Below are 17,117 nucleotides of genomic sequence, written 5' to 3' on the forward strand. Positions count from 1 at the left end.
CCTCTCTTTCTTTGTCTATATATATATTTATATATTTAATATCTTTATTATATATATTAAATAATCATGTAGCATTAGCTTATAATTACTGGATAATAAAATTATCAAAAAAGCAAAAAAAGTAAACTTTCTCATAAAAATAAAAGGGTTTTCGTGTCGAAGCATATTTCACATACAAAAGCAACAATTATTTATAGAGGCCTTGCGATTTTTGTTATCTACTTATATATATAGTGCATATACAATCTCTCCTCCAATATTACTTTACCCTTTACTATATCCTTCGCATGTGTCCTCACTTGTTTGCGCATATATGTATGTAAATATATGTGTATGTGTTTGTTAATAATGAGAGTGTAAGTGCATGACAATTGTAGAGATTATATTATTCATTCGTTTAGATTTGGCCCTTTTTCGGCAGAGTAAAAATTGATCGCGGCTAAAGGTTCTTAGAATAACCGTTCATTAGAAGATTAAAGTTAAAATCAGTCGAAGCCAGATTGCGACACTATTTTTTACATTGTTTGTCATTTTCAAGATTGCATGTAAATGTATAGTAATATTACTCACTGTATTCATATACTGTGCGTTCTCTCGCTTCCAAATTTAGATATAATTTTGATTTATTCATTACAAAAACTTCAGATATTATGATCTTTTTGTATAAGTTATACAGCATATATTCACTTTATTTGTATATAAAATGGTAAAAATTTTCTACTTACACTGTGCATCAATTTCACAATAAAGCTTTATTCGAATAAAAGCATTTATCGCAAATATTTCGATTAATACGTTTCGTTTAAAGCATGAATGTCTCTTTTAGGTTTAAAAAAAAATAATTAATTTCAGTATTATAAATATTTTCCAATATAGGCACTAAGATTTAATACTTTGTGAATACATTTCGATATATATATATATATAGTCACTCGAATATAATATACTAGAATAAAAGAATTTCTGTTAAAAATAGATTTTATTGACTATCGATACAAGTATTGAACTTTTCTAAAAGAGAGAAAAATATTTTCTGTTTATACTTATACATTTATTCCTAATACTTCTGTATATATGCGATAGAAAACATTATATTTTTTTATTGTATTCGTCTAAATTATTTCAATATTGTCAAATCTCTCTTTATGGACACAATTCAAGTGAAGATTCCAAAATAGTTTTGAAGAGCAATTCGATAATTTAGCAGAAAAAAATTCCAATACGTGACAAAACCATTAGTAAATGTATAGGTAAAACGATAAATTACTTGAAAAGCGCAAATACTTGTATCGGATAAGCAATAATGTTTACTCTTAGCAGAACCAATTTCCAAATCTTTTTTTCAATTGCAGCACTTGACGCTATGTTAAAAGATATAAATATGTCGATAAATTTAGAAATCAACGCGCGTCATGTTGCGAAATATTGGATACTACATGCAGTCTTAAAAGTATTTCACAAGTCTGGAACAATTCGTATATCTTGTCACCAATCGACGTGTCCAACTCAATCTGGCTCTGTCAAATATTACGATCAATGCTAGAATAGTTTCTACGATACTATTTCCATAAATAGCTTGCACGCTATGAACACCTACAGTTTCCGGGTTTTATAATTAAAATAGAAATATGCTCTCTTTTGTGATGCATATACATATCGGCATTTTTGAGAATGGAATGAAGAAAAGAATAATAATCATAACAAAAATTGATCTATTCTTACTACATATTCAAAAATGTTAAATGAAAAAAAGGGTTCGGAATGTTTTTTAATATTTCAGAAACTTAAAACCGTATCCGATTATTGCGCATCGAAAATCTACGGATATTCCGAACACGAGTGTAAAAAATAGTCACGATTTCTTCTATGAAAATCATAAAACCCAAAACCTCAGAAACTAATTGGCAGTATAGTGTTGGACATTGCGCCCAGCGCAAGGTGCATAGCAGAGCTGCTGCAATAGCCAAGGATCGGGCAGATCCTTAACCGTAACGAGAAAACGTTTTTTTTCTTTTTTCTTTTTTATGCGACTTTGATTAACAGTTGCGGATGTTACACATATGTGGCCATAGTACCAGTTGGAATTGATGGTGTTTCCTCTGGCCTACCTTTAGGTCCGTATTGTCCGATGAAGGATCCATCTTCAGTGAAGCGGCCTAGAACAAACAACGGATTCCAAACTCTATAGCAAATTTTATATTACTCTTATACGAAAAATATAAAAAAGATATAAACCTATGCGTATGTGTGCATATTAAGATTTTTTTGCTTTGAAATGACACACTAATGGCTGTTGCTCTAGAAATATTAGCATGCAACTTTGTAAAATATTAGATGTGTCAAGTCTAGCATTTATTTTTGCTTCAAAGCTTAGATACAATGGTTTAAGTGTTAAGAAACATGTTTGTGTCAAACTTACCTTAGACTAGAGTGGCAAATGCTTGTGAATTTGGTTCCTGCTTACGATGTCGGCCATATTGACCAATGAAAGAACCATCTTCGTTCATACCCTCTGTATTGATTCAAGCAAAACGTGTAAAGCAAATAAAGTGTATAACAAAATAAAGATTGAATATAACAAATTGAAAATAAAACTTTAAGACAAAAATATATATATTAAAAAATGGATATAATCAGCTTATGCAATTGCAACTGCGAAATATAAATGAAATATATAAAAGGGAAAAGCACTTGCATGATATAAGAAAAATTTCGTGACCATAATCTCAGCTGTGCTCACACGTGAGAGATTGTTATTTCGTGCTATTTCTATATGAAAATATTCAAAGATTCAATGCATCTGTCTATATCACAATAAGATTTCAGTAATGCATACCTAAGCTACTTTATCATATCATAATAATATGTATGCAAATGAATCTAATCAATCATCATATTGGATAATCGAAAAACTCGTGCACAACAAATATACTTTTAATTATATACCATCATATATATATGCCACAAAGACTTTTCTAATGCTCTAGGTATTTCTGAGAGTCCTTCATTGTGCAAGTCGTGTAAAATTCTATAACCAACCTGTATCACCGTCGCCATACTCCGCCATGGAGTCTGTGTCGGATTCAGGATGTTTACCATCCTGATGAGAAGACGATGCCAACGACGCGCGTCCGCCAGCCGATTTCGTATCCAATGGTTGCGAATACTCGTGGAATCCGCCTTCCTCGGGATAATCGCCGCGTCCAGCGGCTAATTCTCGCTCGTGCACCGCATACTTTCCACCTCTGTTTCGTTTGATTACGCAAACGATTATCAACACTAGTAGAAGGATAGCGATCGCCAGCATCATTCCTGTCGGGAAATTCGTAGCGGTCTTTAGCATACGCCAGTTTTGCTAAAGTCAAATCCAATAATACACCTGAGATGCATTACCTATAAACCAGCCAGCCGTCGCGACATTCTCCTTCGGTTGAATAATGGGCCCTTCGCTGCTCGTCTCTACCTCTTGAGTAGCGCTTTCGGTCATGTAGTCTCCATCGACAGCAACAATCGACATCACGTAGACTTCACCGCTTTGAAGACCGCGAACCTGCATGAATTAACAATTTTTTGTTAAATACATATAATTTTTAATTTAACTTCATTTATTATTTTTTTTTTTTTTTTGCAATAAAGATTGTCATAATTATTTTACTCTGCAAACTTACCTCGATAGACTTCGACAGAAATTCCGGATCAGTCATCAAAGATATTGTTTCACCCTTAAGCTTATACTTAACGAAAAAATGGCTGCCCGGATTGCCGTTCAGATTCGGTAGCCAAATCACTCTAACGTTTGAATATCCATTTTCCACTGGTACAGTTTCCCATGTAAAATATGGGACGTCAGGTCGTTGAGACGTTCGTGTTTTTTGTTCAATAAAATAGCTGCAAACATATATTAAAATTATGAGTATAATATTTATCGTCTTGTAGAAATGTTATTAATATTTCTGTGTTCTCTTATAGAACTTACTCATTGCCTTCGCCAATTCTGGTTGTGGCACGTATGTGAACGCGGTATATCGTGTCAGGCGCTAACCCAGCTAATTTGGCAGTTGTCGCTTCTGGATTCATAACATGTGGTTTCCTCTCGAGTAGAGTTCCTAATTTTGTGCCATTCACAACCTGATAATAAATCCTATATCCGGTTAAGATGCCGTTCGGCTCCGCGGGTCGCGTCCATACGAGAAATAGAGCGCTGGATCCCATGGGAAATGCTTCTAAACTGAGAACTGTTCCTGGGACTCCTTCTGGTGTGTCAAAGGTCAAAGTCTCGGACGCAGGACCAGCGTATCTGTATATCCCACAAATACGTTATTATAATAAAATAGAACAATACGACATCAATAATTATCGAACACGTGTATATTCAAAGTTTTTCATTACCTGCCATTATAAGCGAGTATCCTCACATTATTCTTGCTGTACGGAACAAACTTTGTGACCAACGCATGCGTTTTGTTGCCGCGAATGTCAATCTCGCGCATTCCCTTTTCGCCATCCTTATCCGTCCACGTCTGAATCTTGTATCCCTGCAGCTCGCCTCTCACCGATTCTTCCGGTACCGGGCTCCACGACAATTGAGCAGTCGTGCTCGACTTTACTTGATTCAGTGTAAAATTACCTGGCGCTTGCAGAGGTACTAAAATGAAGTGATTTAACGATATTATATCGTACTATTATCGATCGCTAAATATAGTTGCAATTTTAATGTTAGTTAATAATAAAATAATTTTTCATCATGGATTGTACCATCTTCTCCGGAATATCCGGCAACTTCTTCGGCCGTAGCTTTACTTTCTCCTCTCTCGTTTATCGCGACGACTTTAATCTTGTATCTCTGATATGTAGGTTGATTCTCCACAAGCAGATTGTTTTTTCTCCAATCGTTTATATCTTGTATAGTCCACCTCTCGCCTGGTATATCTCTTCTATAATACACTCGGTACATAAATCTTGGAGCATTGTGCTCTATTTGCGGCATAGTCGTCCACGAAATAACCAAATTTTGCGGTGTGGTGCCTTTGCCCATGATATTATCCGGATTTTTATAAGGGACATCTGCTAAGGTGGTACAAATGTCGCTGTGCGGTGATGGTAAAGATGGACCTGTTATAAATACCAATGTATCAAAGTTTCTATTCTCTTTCATTTAAAAACGGAATAAAAAGTTGCGTAATGACATATAAAAATTAGCGATTAATTTAACGCACTGAATTATATCATTGCAATGGACATAACTTTTTAGTTTCAAGGATGATTAAAGTCTTACCTATCTTATTCCACGCGAGAACGCGGAATGTGTAATTGGCCCACGGTGACATAGGCACTGAATATCTCTGCTCGGTGGCGGCAACAAAATCTTTGGATATCTCCCAAGTATCCGGCGCAAAGCTGGTGTTATATTGAATAGTGTAACGCAGAATAGGTGCTCTGTTATCGCCCATAGGTATCCATTGAACGATGGCTTCCGTGGACATGCACGTGATGCCGATTAATCTCGGTGCATTAGGTACATCCTGAACTATCAGCGTCGCCTGCGCTCTCGCTTCGTCCAAATCGGTGTGCGCGACGCAAGTATAAGTACCGGAATCCAATTCGGTCGTCTTTGTGATCATTAGAGAATAATCGGAGCTTCGTATGAATCTTGGTTCCATCTCGAAGTCTATCGGTTCACCGTTGCTTAGCCAGTCTATGATCAGAGGTAGACTGGGATCAGTAACAGCATTGCACCTAAACAAACACAAAAAAGAAAGATCAAAAACGAGATTCCTAATTTTGTATAGTTTCAGGATTATAAATTTATTTATGAGATTTTTCTTTTACCTAAATGTGGCAGTGGAGCCCGCCGCGACTTCGTAATCCTCCGGCTCGTCCGTTATTTTAGTGTGCTCCTTCACTACCAATTCGGCAGACGCCTTCACCTCGCCAAATTTATTAGAGGCGTGACACGTATAAGTACCCGCGTCCAAGAATATCACGTTCTCAATCTCCAAATCGCCCGTGTCCAAAGTCTTGTAACGACCACCAGTCAACTCCTGTCCGTTCCTGATCCATTTAACCTCGGGTTTGGGCGCTCCGAAAACGCGGCATGTGATCCGCACGGTCTTACCATCGACTGTGCTCATGTCCGTGGGCGGTTGCGTGATGTCCGGATCGAGCGCCAACACGTTTACGTACACATCTTTGTAAACGTATCCCAATGAGTTGGTGGCGTTACATCCATAATTACCCGTGTCTTTCTTCACAAGCTTCTCGATGACAATAGAATTTGACGTGACTCGCCGCCTGCTGTTCGGCGGAGCCTCGGATATCGGTTTGCCGTTGTGTATCCATTTGATCTCAGGAACGGGCACTCCGCTGGCCTCGCATCTAATTTCCACGGTCTCGTCCTCCGCGGCGTTCACGAATTCCGGCTCGACCGTGAAATACGGGACGGCCATCACGTTCAAATTTATCGAATACGATTGGGCAGCGCCTACTCCGTTCGACGCCTCGCAAGTATACGTTCCCTCATCTTCGAAATTGACGTGCTTTATGACAAGAGACTTGCCGTAGTTACCTTGAGTTATTCTGTCGCTCGGACTGATCAGTTCGCCGTTTTTGCTCCAAACGATCTGAGGCAAGGGTGTTCCACCATATATACAATACATCTCTACTTTCTTGCCGCGTAAAGCGACCTCGTTTTTCCTACTGACGTATTGTCTCTCAGGAGGATACTTGTTCTGGCCAGCGGACGAGCCTGTAGAAACTACGTATAGCAGAACCTTATTGCCTAATTTGTATTCGTTTCTGAACACAGATGTGGCGGCACAGGCATAGTAAAAGTCATCCGAGGCATCACCCCTCGTAACATTGCTGAACCAGAGATTACCCTCCGGATCCAGAGTCATTCTCGAGTTATTGATCGACTTGATACCACCAGCAATATCCTGAATTAGCCAATAAACGTTCGGCTTAGGCCAGCCGTCGGGTGGTTGGCAGGTAAGTTTGAAAGGGGAACCCTCATTCGCGCTTATAGTTGTCGGATTTTCGTCCTTGAAAGAATTCAATTCAGCCTTTCGAACAAACACAGAGTTCGACGTGGCTATACCCCATTCGTTCTCCGCAAAGCATTGATATTGCCCTAAATCTTCGTCTCTTGGTCTTGAGATCACTAAGGTGCCTCTACCAGGTTGTTGAGAAATGCGATCGTCATACGCCGGCCATTCAAAGTCTTTCCCATTTTTAATCCAACGATATCTATAATATAATAGTAAATATATAATATATAAGTATAATATTTATGTATAATATATAGATCACTAATACCAGGTTGTTGAGAAATGCGATCGTCATACGCCGGCCATTCAAAGTCTTTCCCATTTTTAATCCAACGATATCTATAAATCTATAATAAATATATAATATATAAGTATAATATTTATGTATAATATATATAAGTATATTAGATTGTATATTAATATATTTAAATAATATATATAAGTAATACTATACTGTGTATATATATATATTATACTTGTATGTATATATCTCATACAAAAAATTACGACACTCATATAATACATTATGCATATAAAAAATGTTACATAATAATGAATATACTTATATCCGCGTCGTCAAATATCGAAGACAAAATCAATTTTACAGTGCACAATGATAAATGTTTGACATTAAAGTTCTTTAAATTTATTTGTTTTCACGAATTTATTTTAAAAACTCTACATAAGAAACTCTGTTCACGTTCCTATATTCATACAAGACAGATAACTGTGTATTAGTGACTATTATTTCATACATCCTAAAGCTATGAGATCATCTTTGTAATTAAGATCGGCCGGTTCTACCGGCTGCACGAGATGAATAAGCTTGATTGCTATAAGTGCAATGAAACTTTATGAGTGAGAGATGTCTCCAAAGTACATTTTCCGTTCTTGAGAAACTTAGCGAGACTGTCAGGACATATTTACATAATAGACATCTCCTTGATGATATCTTATTAGGCATTGTCTAATAGTGTCAGAAAACAATATGCTCAACTAGTGACATAGAGATATGTAATAAAAAGATTTGTTCTCTATATGTGTAACAAATAAGCTTTGAGAAAAGAAATAGATACATACGTTGGAGCTGGTTCTCCCTCTGCTTCGCATTCAATTAAAAATGGTTTATCATTTTCGTTGATTTTTGCCTGGACCACTTGAAACAACTGCTCATCTGTTGGTGGCTGTTTAGATATCCGTGGCGGCGATTGAACTAATAATCGAAAAATGTATTAGAGCAATCATGCCATTGAAAAAAAGATAAACTAGTAAAAAAGTTAAATAACATGTATAATAGTAATACAAATATAATCTAAAAAGGACAATAAAACACAGAAAATACATTTATATTACTTATATTTAATACAATGACTTTGCTATGATAAATGATCCTAATGATTTTTAACTTTAGCTTAATTGTAGTAAGGAGCAACTGTAGTTTACAGTATAAATTGTTGAAATTAAGTAATATGTATATTATGATAATAAAATATAGAGAAAATAAAAGATCACATACAGATACAATGGAGGAAAAACAGAATATTAATATTCTTCAAAGTATATGTACAAAAATACATATACACATACAGATACTTATTAAAAATAAGAAGTTAGTAAATAATTGTAACTGTAGAAATAATTCTACAGTTTGCGTGTGTATAAAAACGAAAATTATAGCCTATATGAAATATAATCATAATAATAAAATTCACAAAGAGAAAATTTATAAAACATTATTATATAATATTATTCTTTCTTTCATATGTTTTGGCAGTCAGAGCAATCTGTACACAGATATGATTGTGTGAATGTACATATATTATGAAGAGTGTATATATTTTAAATAGATAAATACATGTAGATATGTAAGTGTATAAAAGCATAGCATCCCTATGTAGAGAAAATTGTTTTGCACAAAAATATTTTGCGTAAATAAAAATTACTCTTATGTAACAGAAAGCACAATTATTTATAATAATTTTTATAACAGTGTCTTTCACCTTCTACATAATCCGGGACACGTACTATAATTAGAAATTAAATATTACAATTTTAATGGCAAAATTTATTGCGATACCATAAAGTTTATATTATGTATTAACAATAATAAAAAAAAAAAACTTTAGTAAATAAATACAATATAATTTCAACTCACTTATAGCTGATGCCCCCAGCACCAGAATGGAAATAATGTACACAGTGAGCTTCATGGTCACAACGTACTTAGAAAGCTAAAAAAAAAAAACGGGTGGTTGGCAGGTAAGTTTGAAAGGGGAACCCTCATTCGCGCTTATAGTTGTCGGATTTTCGTCCTTGAAAGAATTCAATTCAGCCTTTCGAACAAACACAGAGTTCGACGTGGCTATACCCCATTCGTTCTCCGCAAAGCATTGATATTGCCCTAAATCTTCGTCTCTTGGTCTTGAGATCACTAAGGTGCCTCTACCAGGTTGTTGAGAAATGCGATCGTCATACGCCGGCCATTCAAAGTCTTTCCCATTTTTAATCCAACGATATCTATAATATAATAGTAAATATATAATATATAAGTATAATATTTATGTATAATATATATAAGTATATTAGATTGTATATTAATATATTTAAATAATATATATAAGTAATACTATACTGTGTATATATATATATTATACTTGTATGTATATATCTCATACAAAAAATTACGACACTCATATAATACATTATGCATATAAAAAATGTTACATAATAATGAATATACTTATATCCGCGTCGTCAAATATCGAAGACAAAATCAATTTTACAGTGCACAATGATAAATGTTTGACATTAAAGTTCTTTAAATTTATTTGTTTTCACGAATTTATTTTAAAAACTCTACATAAGAAACTCTGTTCACGTTCCTATATTCATACAAGACAGATAACTGTGTATTAGTGACTATTATTTCATACATCCTAAAGCTATGAGATCATCTTTGTAATTAAGATCGGCCGGTTCTACCGGCTGCACGAGATGAATAAGCTTGATTGCTATAAGTGCAATGAAACTTTATGAGTGAGAGATGTCTCCAAAGTACATTTTCCGTTCTTGAGAAACTTAGCGAGACTGTCAGGACATATTTACATAATAGACATCTCCTTGATGATATCTTATTAGGCATTGTCTAATAGTGTCAGAAAACAATATGCTCAACTAGTGACATAGAGATATGTAATAAAAAGATTTGTTCTCTATATGTGTAACAAATAAGCTTTGAGAAAAGAAATAGATACATACGTTGGAGCTGGTTCTCCCTCTGCTTCGCATTCAATTAAAAATGGTTTATCATTTTCGTTGATTTTTGCCTGGACCACTTGAAACAACTGCTCATCTGTTGGTGGCTGTTTAGATATCCGTGGCGGCGATTGAACTAATAATCGAAAAATGTATTAGAGCAATCATGCCATTGAAAAAAAGATAAACTAGTAAAAAAGTTAAATAACATGTATAATAGTAATACAAATATAATCTAAAAAGGACAATAAAACACAGAAAATACATTTATATTACTTATATTTAATACAATGACTTTGCTATGATAAATGATCCTAATGATTTTTAACTTTAGCTTAATTGTAGTAAGGAGCAACTGTAGTTTACAGTATAAATTGTTGAAATTAAGTAATATGTATATTATGATAATAAAATATAGAGAAAATAAAAGATCACATACAGATACAATGGAGGAAAAACAGAATATTAATATTCTTCAAAGTATATGTACAAAAATACATATACACATACAGATACTTATTAAAAATAAGAAGTTAGTAAATAATTGTAACTGTAGAAATAATTCTACAGTTTGCGTGTGTATAAAAACGAAAATTATAGCCTATATGAAATATAATCATAATAATAAAATTCACAAAGAGAAAATTTATAAAACATTATTATATAATATTATTCTTTCTTTCATATGTTTTGGCAGTCAGAGCAATCTGTACACAGATATGATTGTGTGAATGTACATATATTATGAAGAGTGTATATATTTTAAATAGATAAATACATGTAGATATGTAAGTGTATAAAAGCATAGCATCCCTATGTAGAGAAAATTGTTTTGCACAAAAATATTTTGCGTAAATAAAAATTACTCTTATGTAACAGAAAGCACAATTATTTATAATAATTTTTATAACAGTGTCTTTCACCTTCTACATAATCCGGGACACGTACTATAATTAGAAATTAAATATTACAATTTTAATGGCAAAATTTATTGCGATACCATAAAGTTTATATTATGTATTAACAATAATAAAAAAAAAAAACTTTAGTAAATAAATACAATATAATTTCAACTCACTTATAGCTGATGCCCCCAGCACCAGAATGGAAATAATGTACACAGTGAGCTTCATGGTCACAACGTACTTAGAAAGCTAAAAAAAAAAAAAACAATTTTTGTTTATATTAAAGATAAATAAAAATCATTAAGAGAAGAAATGTATCGTGCTAAAAATTATTTTCTAAGCTATCAAATTTTTCCAATTTTACTAGAAACAATAATCGATCAAATGTTACACATGCCCTATAATATTCGCTAATGAATGTAATACTCGATGAAAGCGGCAACACATAGTGTGGGATTTCTTTTTAATTAATTACGCATCAGTCCACGGTCATATACCTCATACACTTTTGCTATTGCGGTAAATAGAAAATTGCACACATACACACACACACACACACACATACCCATATATACGTAATAATATATAACGCGCGCGTGCGCTTAGGCATATGTACATACTGCCGCAAAATCGAAGCTGACCCAATTATATCTGAAATTTTCAAATTTGCCGGGATGTTGTTATGAAACGACAGTTGCTAATGGAAACGCGTAAAAAATGGGCGTGTACTCGCGCCGCAAAAATTAAAAAAAAAAGTCAATAAACGATACGTTTCCCACATATGTGTGTTACAATAGGCATAAGCCGATTGTCAATACGATCGCGGGGAATGACCTTAACGTTGGGAAAATACAAAGAAATTCGCACAATTCGTCAACCTCCGTATTAAAATTCGTCTCGCTGACTAAAGCATCGATGACGGACTCGTTCACTCGATGATATCACTCGCTGTCCTTCGTCGCGGATCTCGCGGGACGCGTTTCGTCCGTCCTTTGAAATTTTCACGATGAATCTTACGACGACGTAGGGCGCATCGTTTCGCCGCGAGAGAATGCCGGATTTCTCTCGACGATACACGACAAAATATTGCGGAGAAAAACGGAAAGGCAGGGGCAGCAAAAAGCGGGCACACCCGCAAGATTGCATTGATCGCCCAACGCCGTCGGTATCCACCTACCTGTCTCTCTTTTTCTCTCTCTCACTCTTTCTCTCTCTCTCTCTTGTTTGTCTCCACGCCTGTCGTCGATCTCGTCTTGCCAACAACGAGATTGAGGCCGGTGATCGCTGATTGATATAATCGCGGACTCACCGAGATCTCGGGCGGTGCGTCACAGTATCCAGCACGTCGTCATCACCACTAAGCCATCATCGAAAAACTGCGGAAACCACTGACTGACTCGGATACGTAACTCGTCGTACGGTATCGTGCTGTTGTGCGTGTGACGTCTTGCATATGGTATGTGTGTGTATGGGTAGAAGAGAGGACACCGAATATATGTCGTTGAGACGCTATCCTATCTATATCAACGCTAGATACGTAATGCTATCCTACTTACCAGCTGGAAGGATAACTTATTGGATGAGAGATCAATGTTTTATCATTAGAGATGTTAAAGATCGACCGATGGTTAAAATTTCGTGATTATCAATGATGGCAATAATTATCAATTATTTCGACTTGACTAAAAATTAATTAAAAGTATTAGTGTTTCAACCTGCATATTAAATTACTGTTTTATATAATAAAATTGGAACAACTCTAATTATACTTGTTCTTGCGACCATAACAGTTTAAACGGAAACGGCCAATATAGCCGTATAAATATGACATGTGAATAAAATATGTATTAAAAATATTTTATTATTATACTAAAGAGAGATTTGTCGGCGATACAATTTTGTAATGCGAATATTAATATATTTTTATATAAAGAATAAGATAAGATTTGCGAAGTGCGAACTCATTCCTTTTCAAACTTTTGGCAACACCTTTTTTTTTGTTCCATAATAAGAGTAAATAAATATAAATATATTAATTTTATACATATACACAAATAATCTTATTTGCAATTTGTTTAACTTTTGTTTATCTGATGGGCTTAAAAAAACCGAGTTTGCTTGTTTTTCAGCAATACAGAATGACAATAAAAATTAATAAAGTATTTTTCAATTTATAATTTGAAAAGTCTAGAATGCTATTTTTAAATTTGTCGATTATTTATCCTGACTCTCTCTATACATATATATAATACATACTGTGCAACATGAAGAAAAAAGCAAAATTTATTATACAGAAGATAATTACAGGTTTTATTGCTAATCGATTAAACATTTTGATATTGATCAGGCTCTACGTCATGAATATGTCGTAGGAGAAACGTAACTTTAACTTGTTCAACATGTCGACATAATTTCATGGCTAAACTCGTCCTTAATTTCATATGCTGAGTAAGAGAAGGAAGATTCAGCAGCAAAAATGCAAGGCCATCAATTTCCTACAATTAACAAAGAAAGATTTTATCATCAAATATATAAGTTATAATATAATAATTAAAAAAAACTTTAATTTCTAGAATTAAAATATGCATAAATACTTACTTCTTCTTTGACACGATATGCGAGATCTTTGCAGTCGTTAGTTTTTCTAAGATATCGAAACACATCGTCTACACTCCAATATAACGGATTCGAATCGAGCTTACGAGTCTTCGGTCGCCGTTGCGTCTTTTGCATTCTTACGTATTCAGCATCTGCCTCAGAGCAATCAGATTCTATGCTCGTGTCCCAATCTCTCTTAATTCCTCTAGTGACTCCAGAGTTTTGATTAAATCTCGTCATATGTTGCTTAGAGTTTAAATTAGGAGGACTAGACAATTCTCTGTCTTTTATTTTTCTGTCATTAAACGAACTACCAGAATCTTCCGAAGCATTGCTGGAAGGTATTTCAGTCTTAAAGTCATCCGACTTGTCGGATTTCTCCAGACCTTTCTGTATCATGATATCTATTTCCGAAAGTGGTTGTCTTCCATCGAATACCTGGTGAATATGACTCTCCGAAACATGTTTCGCCAGATCTAACGACATAAATGGCATCTCATCTTCCTGATCGTATTCCTCCTGAGCCTCCTTGTGTTTGTTTGCCCATCTGCCGCGACGCTTTCTACGTTTCCTACCCCAAGGTTTCGGCTTTTGCACCATAATACTTGTGTAACCTTTCGGTTTTCCTCTCTTTCCAGTTCCAACCGTCGCTGCTAAAAACACATCGAAAAACGCGCGTACATATTAATTAACAATTATATATATATATATATATAATACATATAATTTCATTAGGATACTGTTACTTACTATATTTTGTTTTCGATGTTTTATAACACTCATCTGGACATTCATTTTCTGGTATGTGCAACGGACCAAATAAATTTGGGCATACCATTAATTTTTTGCAAATACTTCTGCAAAAGTCCGCTACCATGTCTCCTGATGTAACGATGGCCACACTCGCGCGATATGTGTTATTTTTGTGCTTCGCCTTTAAAACTTCTAAATGATATCCGGGATCTGGTTTAGAATCGCATTGCAGAACCTTCAAAATTCTAGCGCTTCTATATCCAACAGATACTATCATTGATAAAACTTCTCGCATGACCAATATAACTGGTCCAGGTCCTACTGATTTTGGAAGAGTCGCCAATTTTCCTTTCGAGATCATCGGGCCTGTGAAACATCGGTAATTAAAATATATCTTTGGACACCAGAGCGAAGACCGTGGTTCGGATATCGGTATGTCCAAAGGATTGGCTTTCTTCTCCTCCTTTATAAACATTTCTAATTTCTTACAAATCTCAATGTAATTGTGCGGAGGTTTCAATGGATAGTGATTAGATTCGCACCATCCTACAGGAAATATTTGCAAGGAATGCATGTCAACTATATGATCTGGCCGGAAATATTCATAATTATCTAATTTTATCCACAACAGATCGTCAATGATTTTAGTAATGTGGGCGGCGCATATTATATGTTCGTGTTCCGGATCAACAGCCTCCAATCTCATTCCACATTCAAAACCCGCTTCAACGGCGCTCGCACGTTTGCTGAATAAATTTTCAGATGCTGCACTAGCGTGAAATGTTTCCAAATAGTCATTCCAATCAAAGTTTTCAGTCTTTGAAGTCCAACCTTGTGGATGAGTAATCCTGCAACAGATCAAAATTAAGAAAACTACAATATATATATTAAGATAAAAAAGAATTATACAGAAAGATATTTCGAGAAATATATTTTATATGTTTTCTATACATAATTATAAGTAATAATACTTATATAGAATTATAGAATTATAGCAAATTATAGTTATAATTACAGATTTATAGTATCATAAATGATTAAAAAGATATATTTGTACTATTTAGGTGATACTTACATGATATCGTGTTTTTGTGCCCATCCAATTGGAAATATGTACGGATGTTCTGCGGTACATAACCATGTATTGTTCTCTGAATTACTGGTCACAAATGTATCATCTGATTTATCTGAGTGTTCAATATGCACATCAATATTTACAAGAAAATATATATCGTCAAATACTTTTGTTACAGTAGCAGGGCAGATCTTTGTTCGATCTACTGGATGCAGAGCTTCTACTTTCATTCCAATTTTAAAGCTGTGTTTTGAATGATTTATATTATTATTAAATAATTCTTCCAGTAGTTCGCAATCTTTTGGTTTAGATTCCAACAAATCTTTCCATTCTTCATAAGTGTACAAGTCGACTATTGAGCCAGGCGGTTCTAAGAACCAAGTGGAATTTGATTTAGATGCAAATCCATATGAATGTAAACGTTCGGATGTACAAAATATCCAAAAGTCTTCATGAAAAGAACCTGGTGTATCATATCTTAATAAAAGACGTCCTCCAACGTTTTCAATAATCTGTAAAAAAAATAAAATATTTTTAAACATTAGAGCACATAAAAATAATTACTTTACTGTGTGTGTGTGTGTGTTTCTCTTATTTTATAAAAATTTATGTTATGTGTGTGCAAGTTATTTTTGTACTGTATTTTATAATACAGATTTAAATCTCTCTTCTTTTAGAAATTTTTGCAATTGTGTTCTTACCGTAGCTACCCATAACTTATATGGATGCAAGACATCACTTATCTCAATTTTCATGCCTTGTTTTATTTTGTCTGTCATACTTAAGCCATCCTGTGTAGAAAAAAGATAAGAGGATCATTATATTAAATTAATTATTCTAAAATAAAAAATTGTGTGAAAATATATCTAGTGTTTTACCCCTGTTAACATCTCTGGTGGAAGTGTACGCGCTGTTGCTAAAAAGTCACGCAGCTTGTCTATGCAATCTGGTGATTTCTCCAGTATAATGTCAGGTGGTTCTAATTTTTTATTATTTTTCTCACTCCAGCCAAGTTCATGACCAGCTTCTTTTGTAAGATTAAACCAAAATTCTAATGATCTATCATCACCGCCAAAGTAACGCAACCGTAACAAAGGTCCACAAGCCATGACAATAGAGGCTACCCAGTATGATAATTCTTCTTGGCCATTTTTTTTCTGTACTGGAACCTCTAGTGACATACCTATCTCAATACTGTTTTGCAATGTCAACTCCACATGAGGGAACATAATTTGTGGAACTTCCACACTGTCTGTGGCATCAAGATAGTCTTGCCAAACAAATCCATATTCTAAAATGTAAAATTTAATGCAATATAAACAATTTTCAATTAATTCAAAAATTTAATATAGCAAGTTATATTTTTTATTTTATCTTGACAAATTTTTTATTCTGACAGAAAAATTTGTTATGAAAAAATGTTTATTAAATAAATATATACTATAAAAAAAGAAAATATTTATTATTATATATTATTTATTAAGT

General features: G+C 34.2%; 2 protein-coding genes across 6 annotated transcripts in view; both read right to left on the reverse strand.

Moving 5' to 3' along the window:
• Window positions 1–857: 857 nt before the first annotated feature.
• Window positions 858–11,846, reverse strand: LOC115243312 (neuroglian). 4 transcript variants are annotated; one of them, XM_029820186.1, is made up of 14 exons: window positions 11,827–11,846; window positions 11,380–11,455; window positions 11,225–11,248; window positions 10,305–10,437; window positions 9,298–9,563; window positions 5,830–6,979; window positions 5,276–5,736; window positions 4,756–5,112; window positions 4,390–4,645; window positions 3,977–4,297; window positions 3,669–3,888; window positions 3,394–3,550; window positions 3,040–3,312; window positions 858–2,156 (listed from the first exon to the last, which is right to left on the reverse strand). In XM_029820186.1, exons 2-14 carry the CDS (start codon window positions 11,432–11,434, stop codon window positions 2,053–2,055), a joined length of 3,777 nt encoding a protein of 1,258 aa, XP_029676046.1. In that variant the 5' UTR covers window positions 11,435–11,455; window positions 11,827–11,846; the 3' UTR covers window positions 858–2,052. The 4 variants fall into 4 exon arrangements, with proteins under 4 accessions (XP_029676046.1, XP_029676050.1, XP_029676047.1 ...); XM_029820190.1 differs by lacking the exons at window positions 9,298–9,563; window positions 10,305–10,437; window positions 11,225–11,248; window positions 11,380–11,455; window positions 11,827–11,846 and adding exons at window positions 2,420–2,512; window positions 8,127–8,259; window positions 9,202–9,273 and having other exon boundaries at window positions 5,830–7,245; XM_029820187.1 differs by lacking the exons at window positions 9,298–9,563; window positions 10,305–10,437; window positions 11,225–11,248; window positions 11,380–11,455; window positions 11,827–11,846 and adding exons at window positions 8,127–8,259; window positions 9,047–9,070; window positions 9,202–9,273 and having other exon boundaries at window positions 5,830–7,245.
• A 1,625-nt stretch (window positions 11,847–13,471) lies between these two features.
• LOC115243313 (scm-like with four MBT domains protein 1) overlaps window positions 13,472–17,117 on the reverse strand; it is a 4,790-nt gene continuing 1,144 nt past the window's right edge. For both annotated transcript variants that reach the window (XM_029820192.1, XM_029820191.1), the window contains 6 exons: window positions 16,511–16,923; window positions 16,334–16,423; window positions 15,633–16,144; window positions 14,555–15,405; window positions 13,805–14,457; window positions 13,472–13,701 (listed from right to left, as the gene is read on the reverse strand). In XM_029820192.1, coding sequence (XP_029676052.1) covers window positions 13,531–13,701; window positions 13,805–14,457; window positions 14,555–15,405; window positions 15,633–16,144; window positions 16,334–16,423; window positions 16,511–16,923 — 2,690 coding nt within the window. In that variant the 3' untranslated portion in view covers window positions 13,472–13,530. The remainder of the gene's footprint in view (window positions 13,702–13,804; window positions 14,458–14,554; window positions 15,406–15,632; window positions 16,145–16,333; window positions 16,424–16,510; window positions 16,924–17,117) is intronic.

Source organism: Formica exsecta, unplaced genomic scaffold (assembly GCF_003651465.1).
Source record: "Formica exsecta isolate Colony F162 unplaced genomic scaffold, ASM365146v1 scaffold72, whole genome shotgun sequence".
NCBI classification, from domain to species: domain Eukaryota; kingdom Metazoa; phylum Arthropoda; class Insecta; order Hymenoptera; family Formicidae; genus Formica; species Formica exsecta.

Coding starts and splice junctions, on each gene's coding strand:
- LOC115243312 (XM_029820186.1), bottom strand. CDS start 11,434: ATGAAGCTCACTGTGTACATTATTTCCATTCTGGTGCTGGGGGCATCA. Junction 11,249..11,379: donor GCTGGGGGCATCAGCTATAA/GTGAGTTGAAAT, acceptor TTCTAATTATAG/TACGTGTCCCGGATTATGTA. Junction 10,438..11,224: donor TGTCCCGGATTATGTAGAAG/GTGAAAGACACT, acceptor TTCGATTATTAG/TTCAATCGCCGCCACGGATA.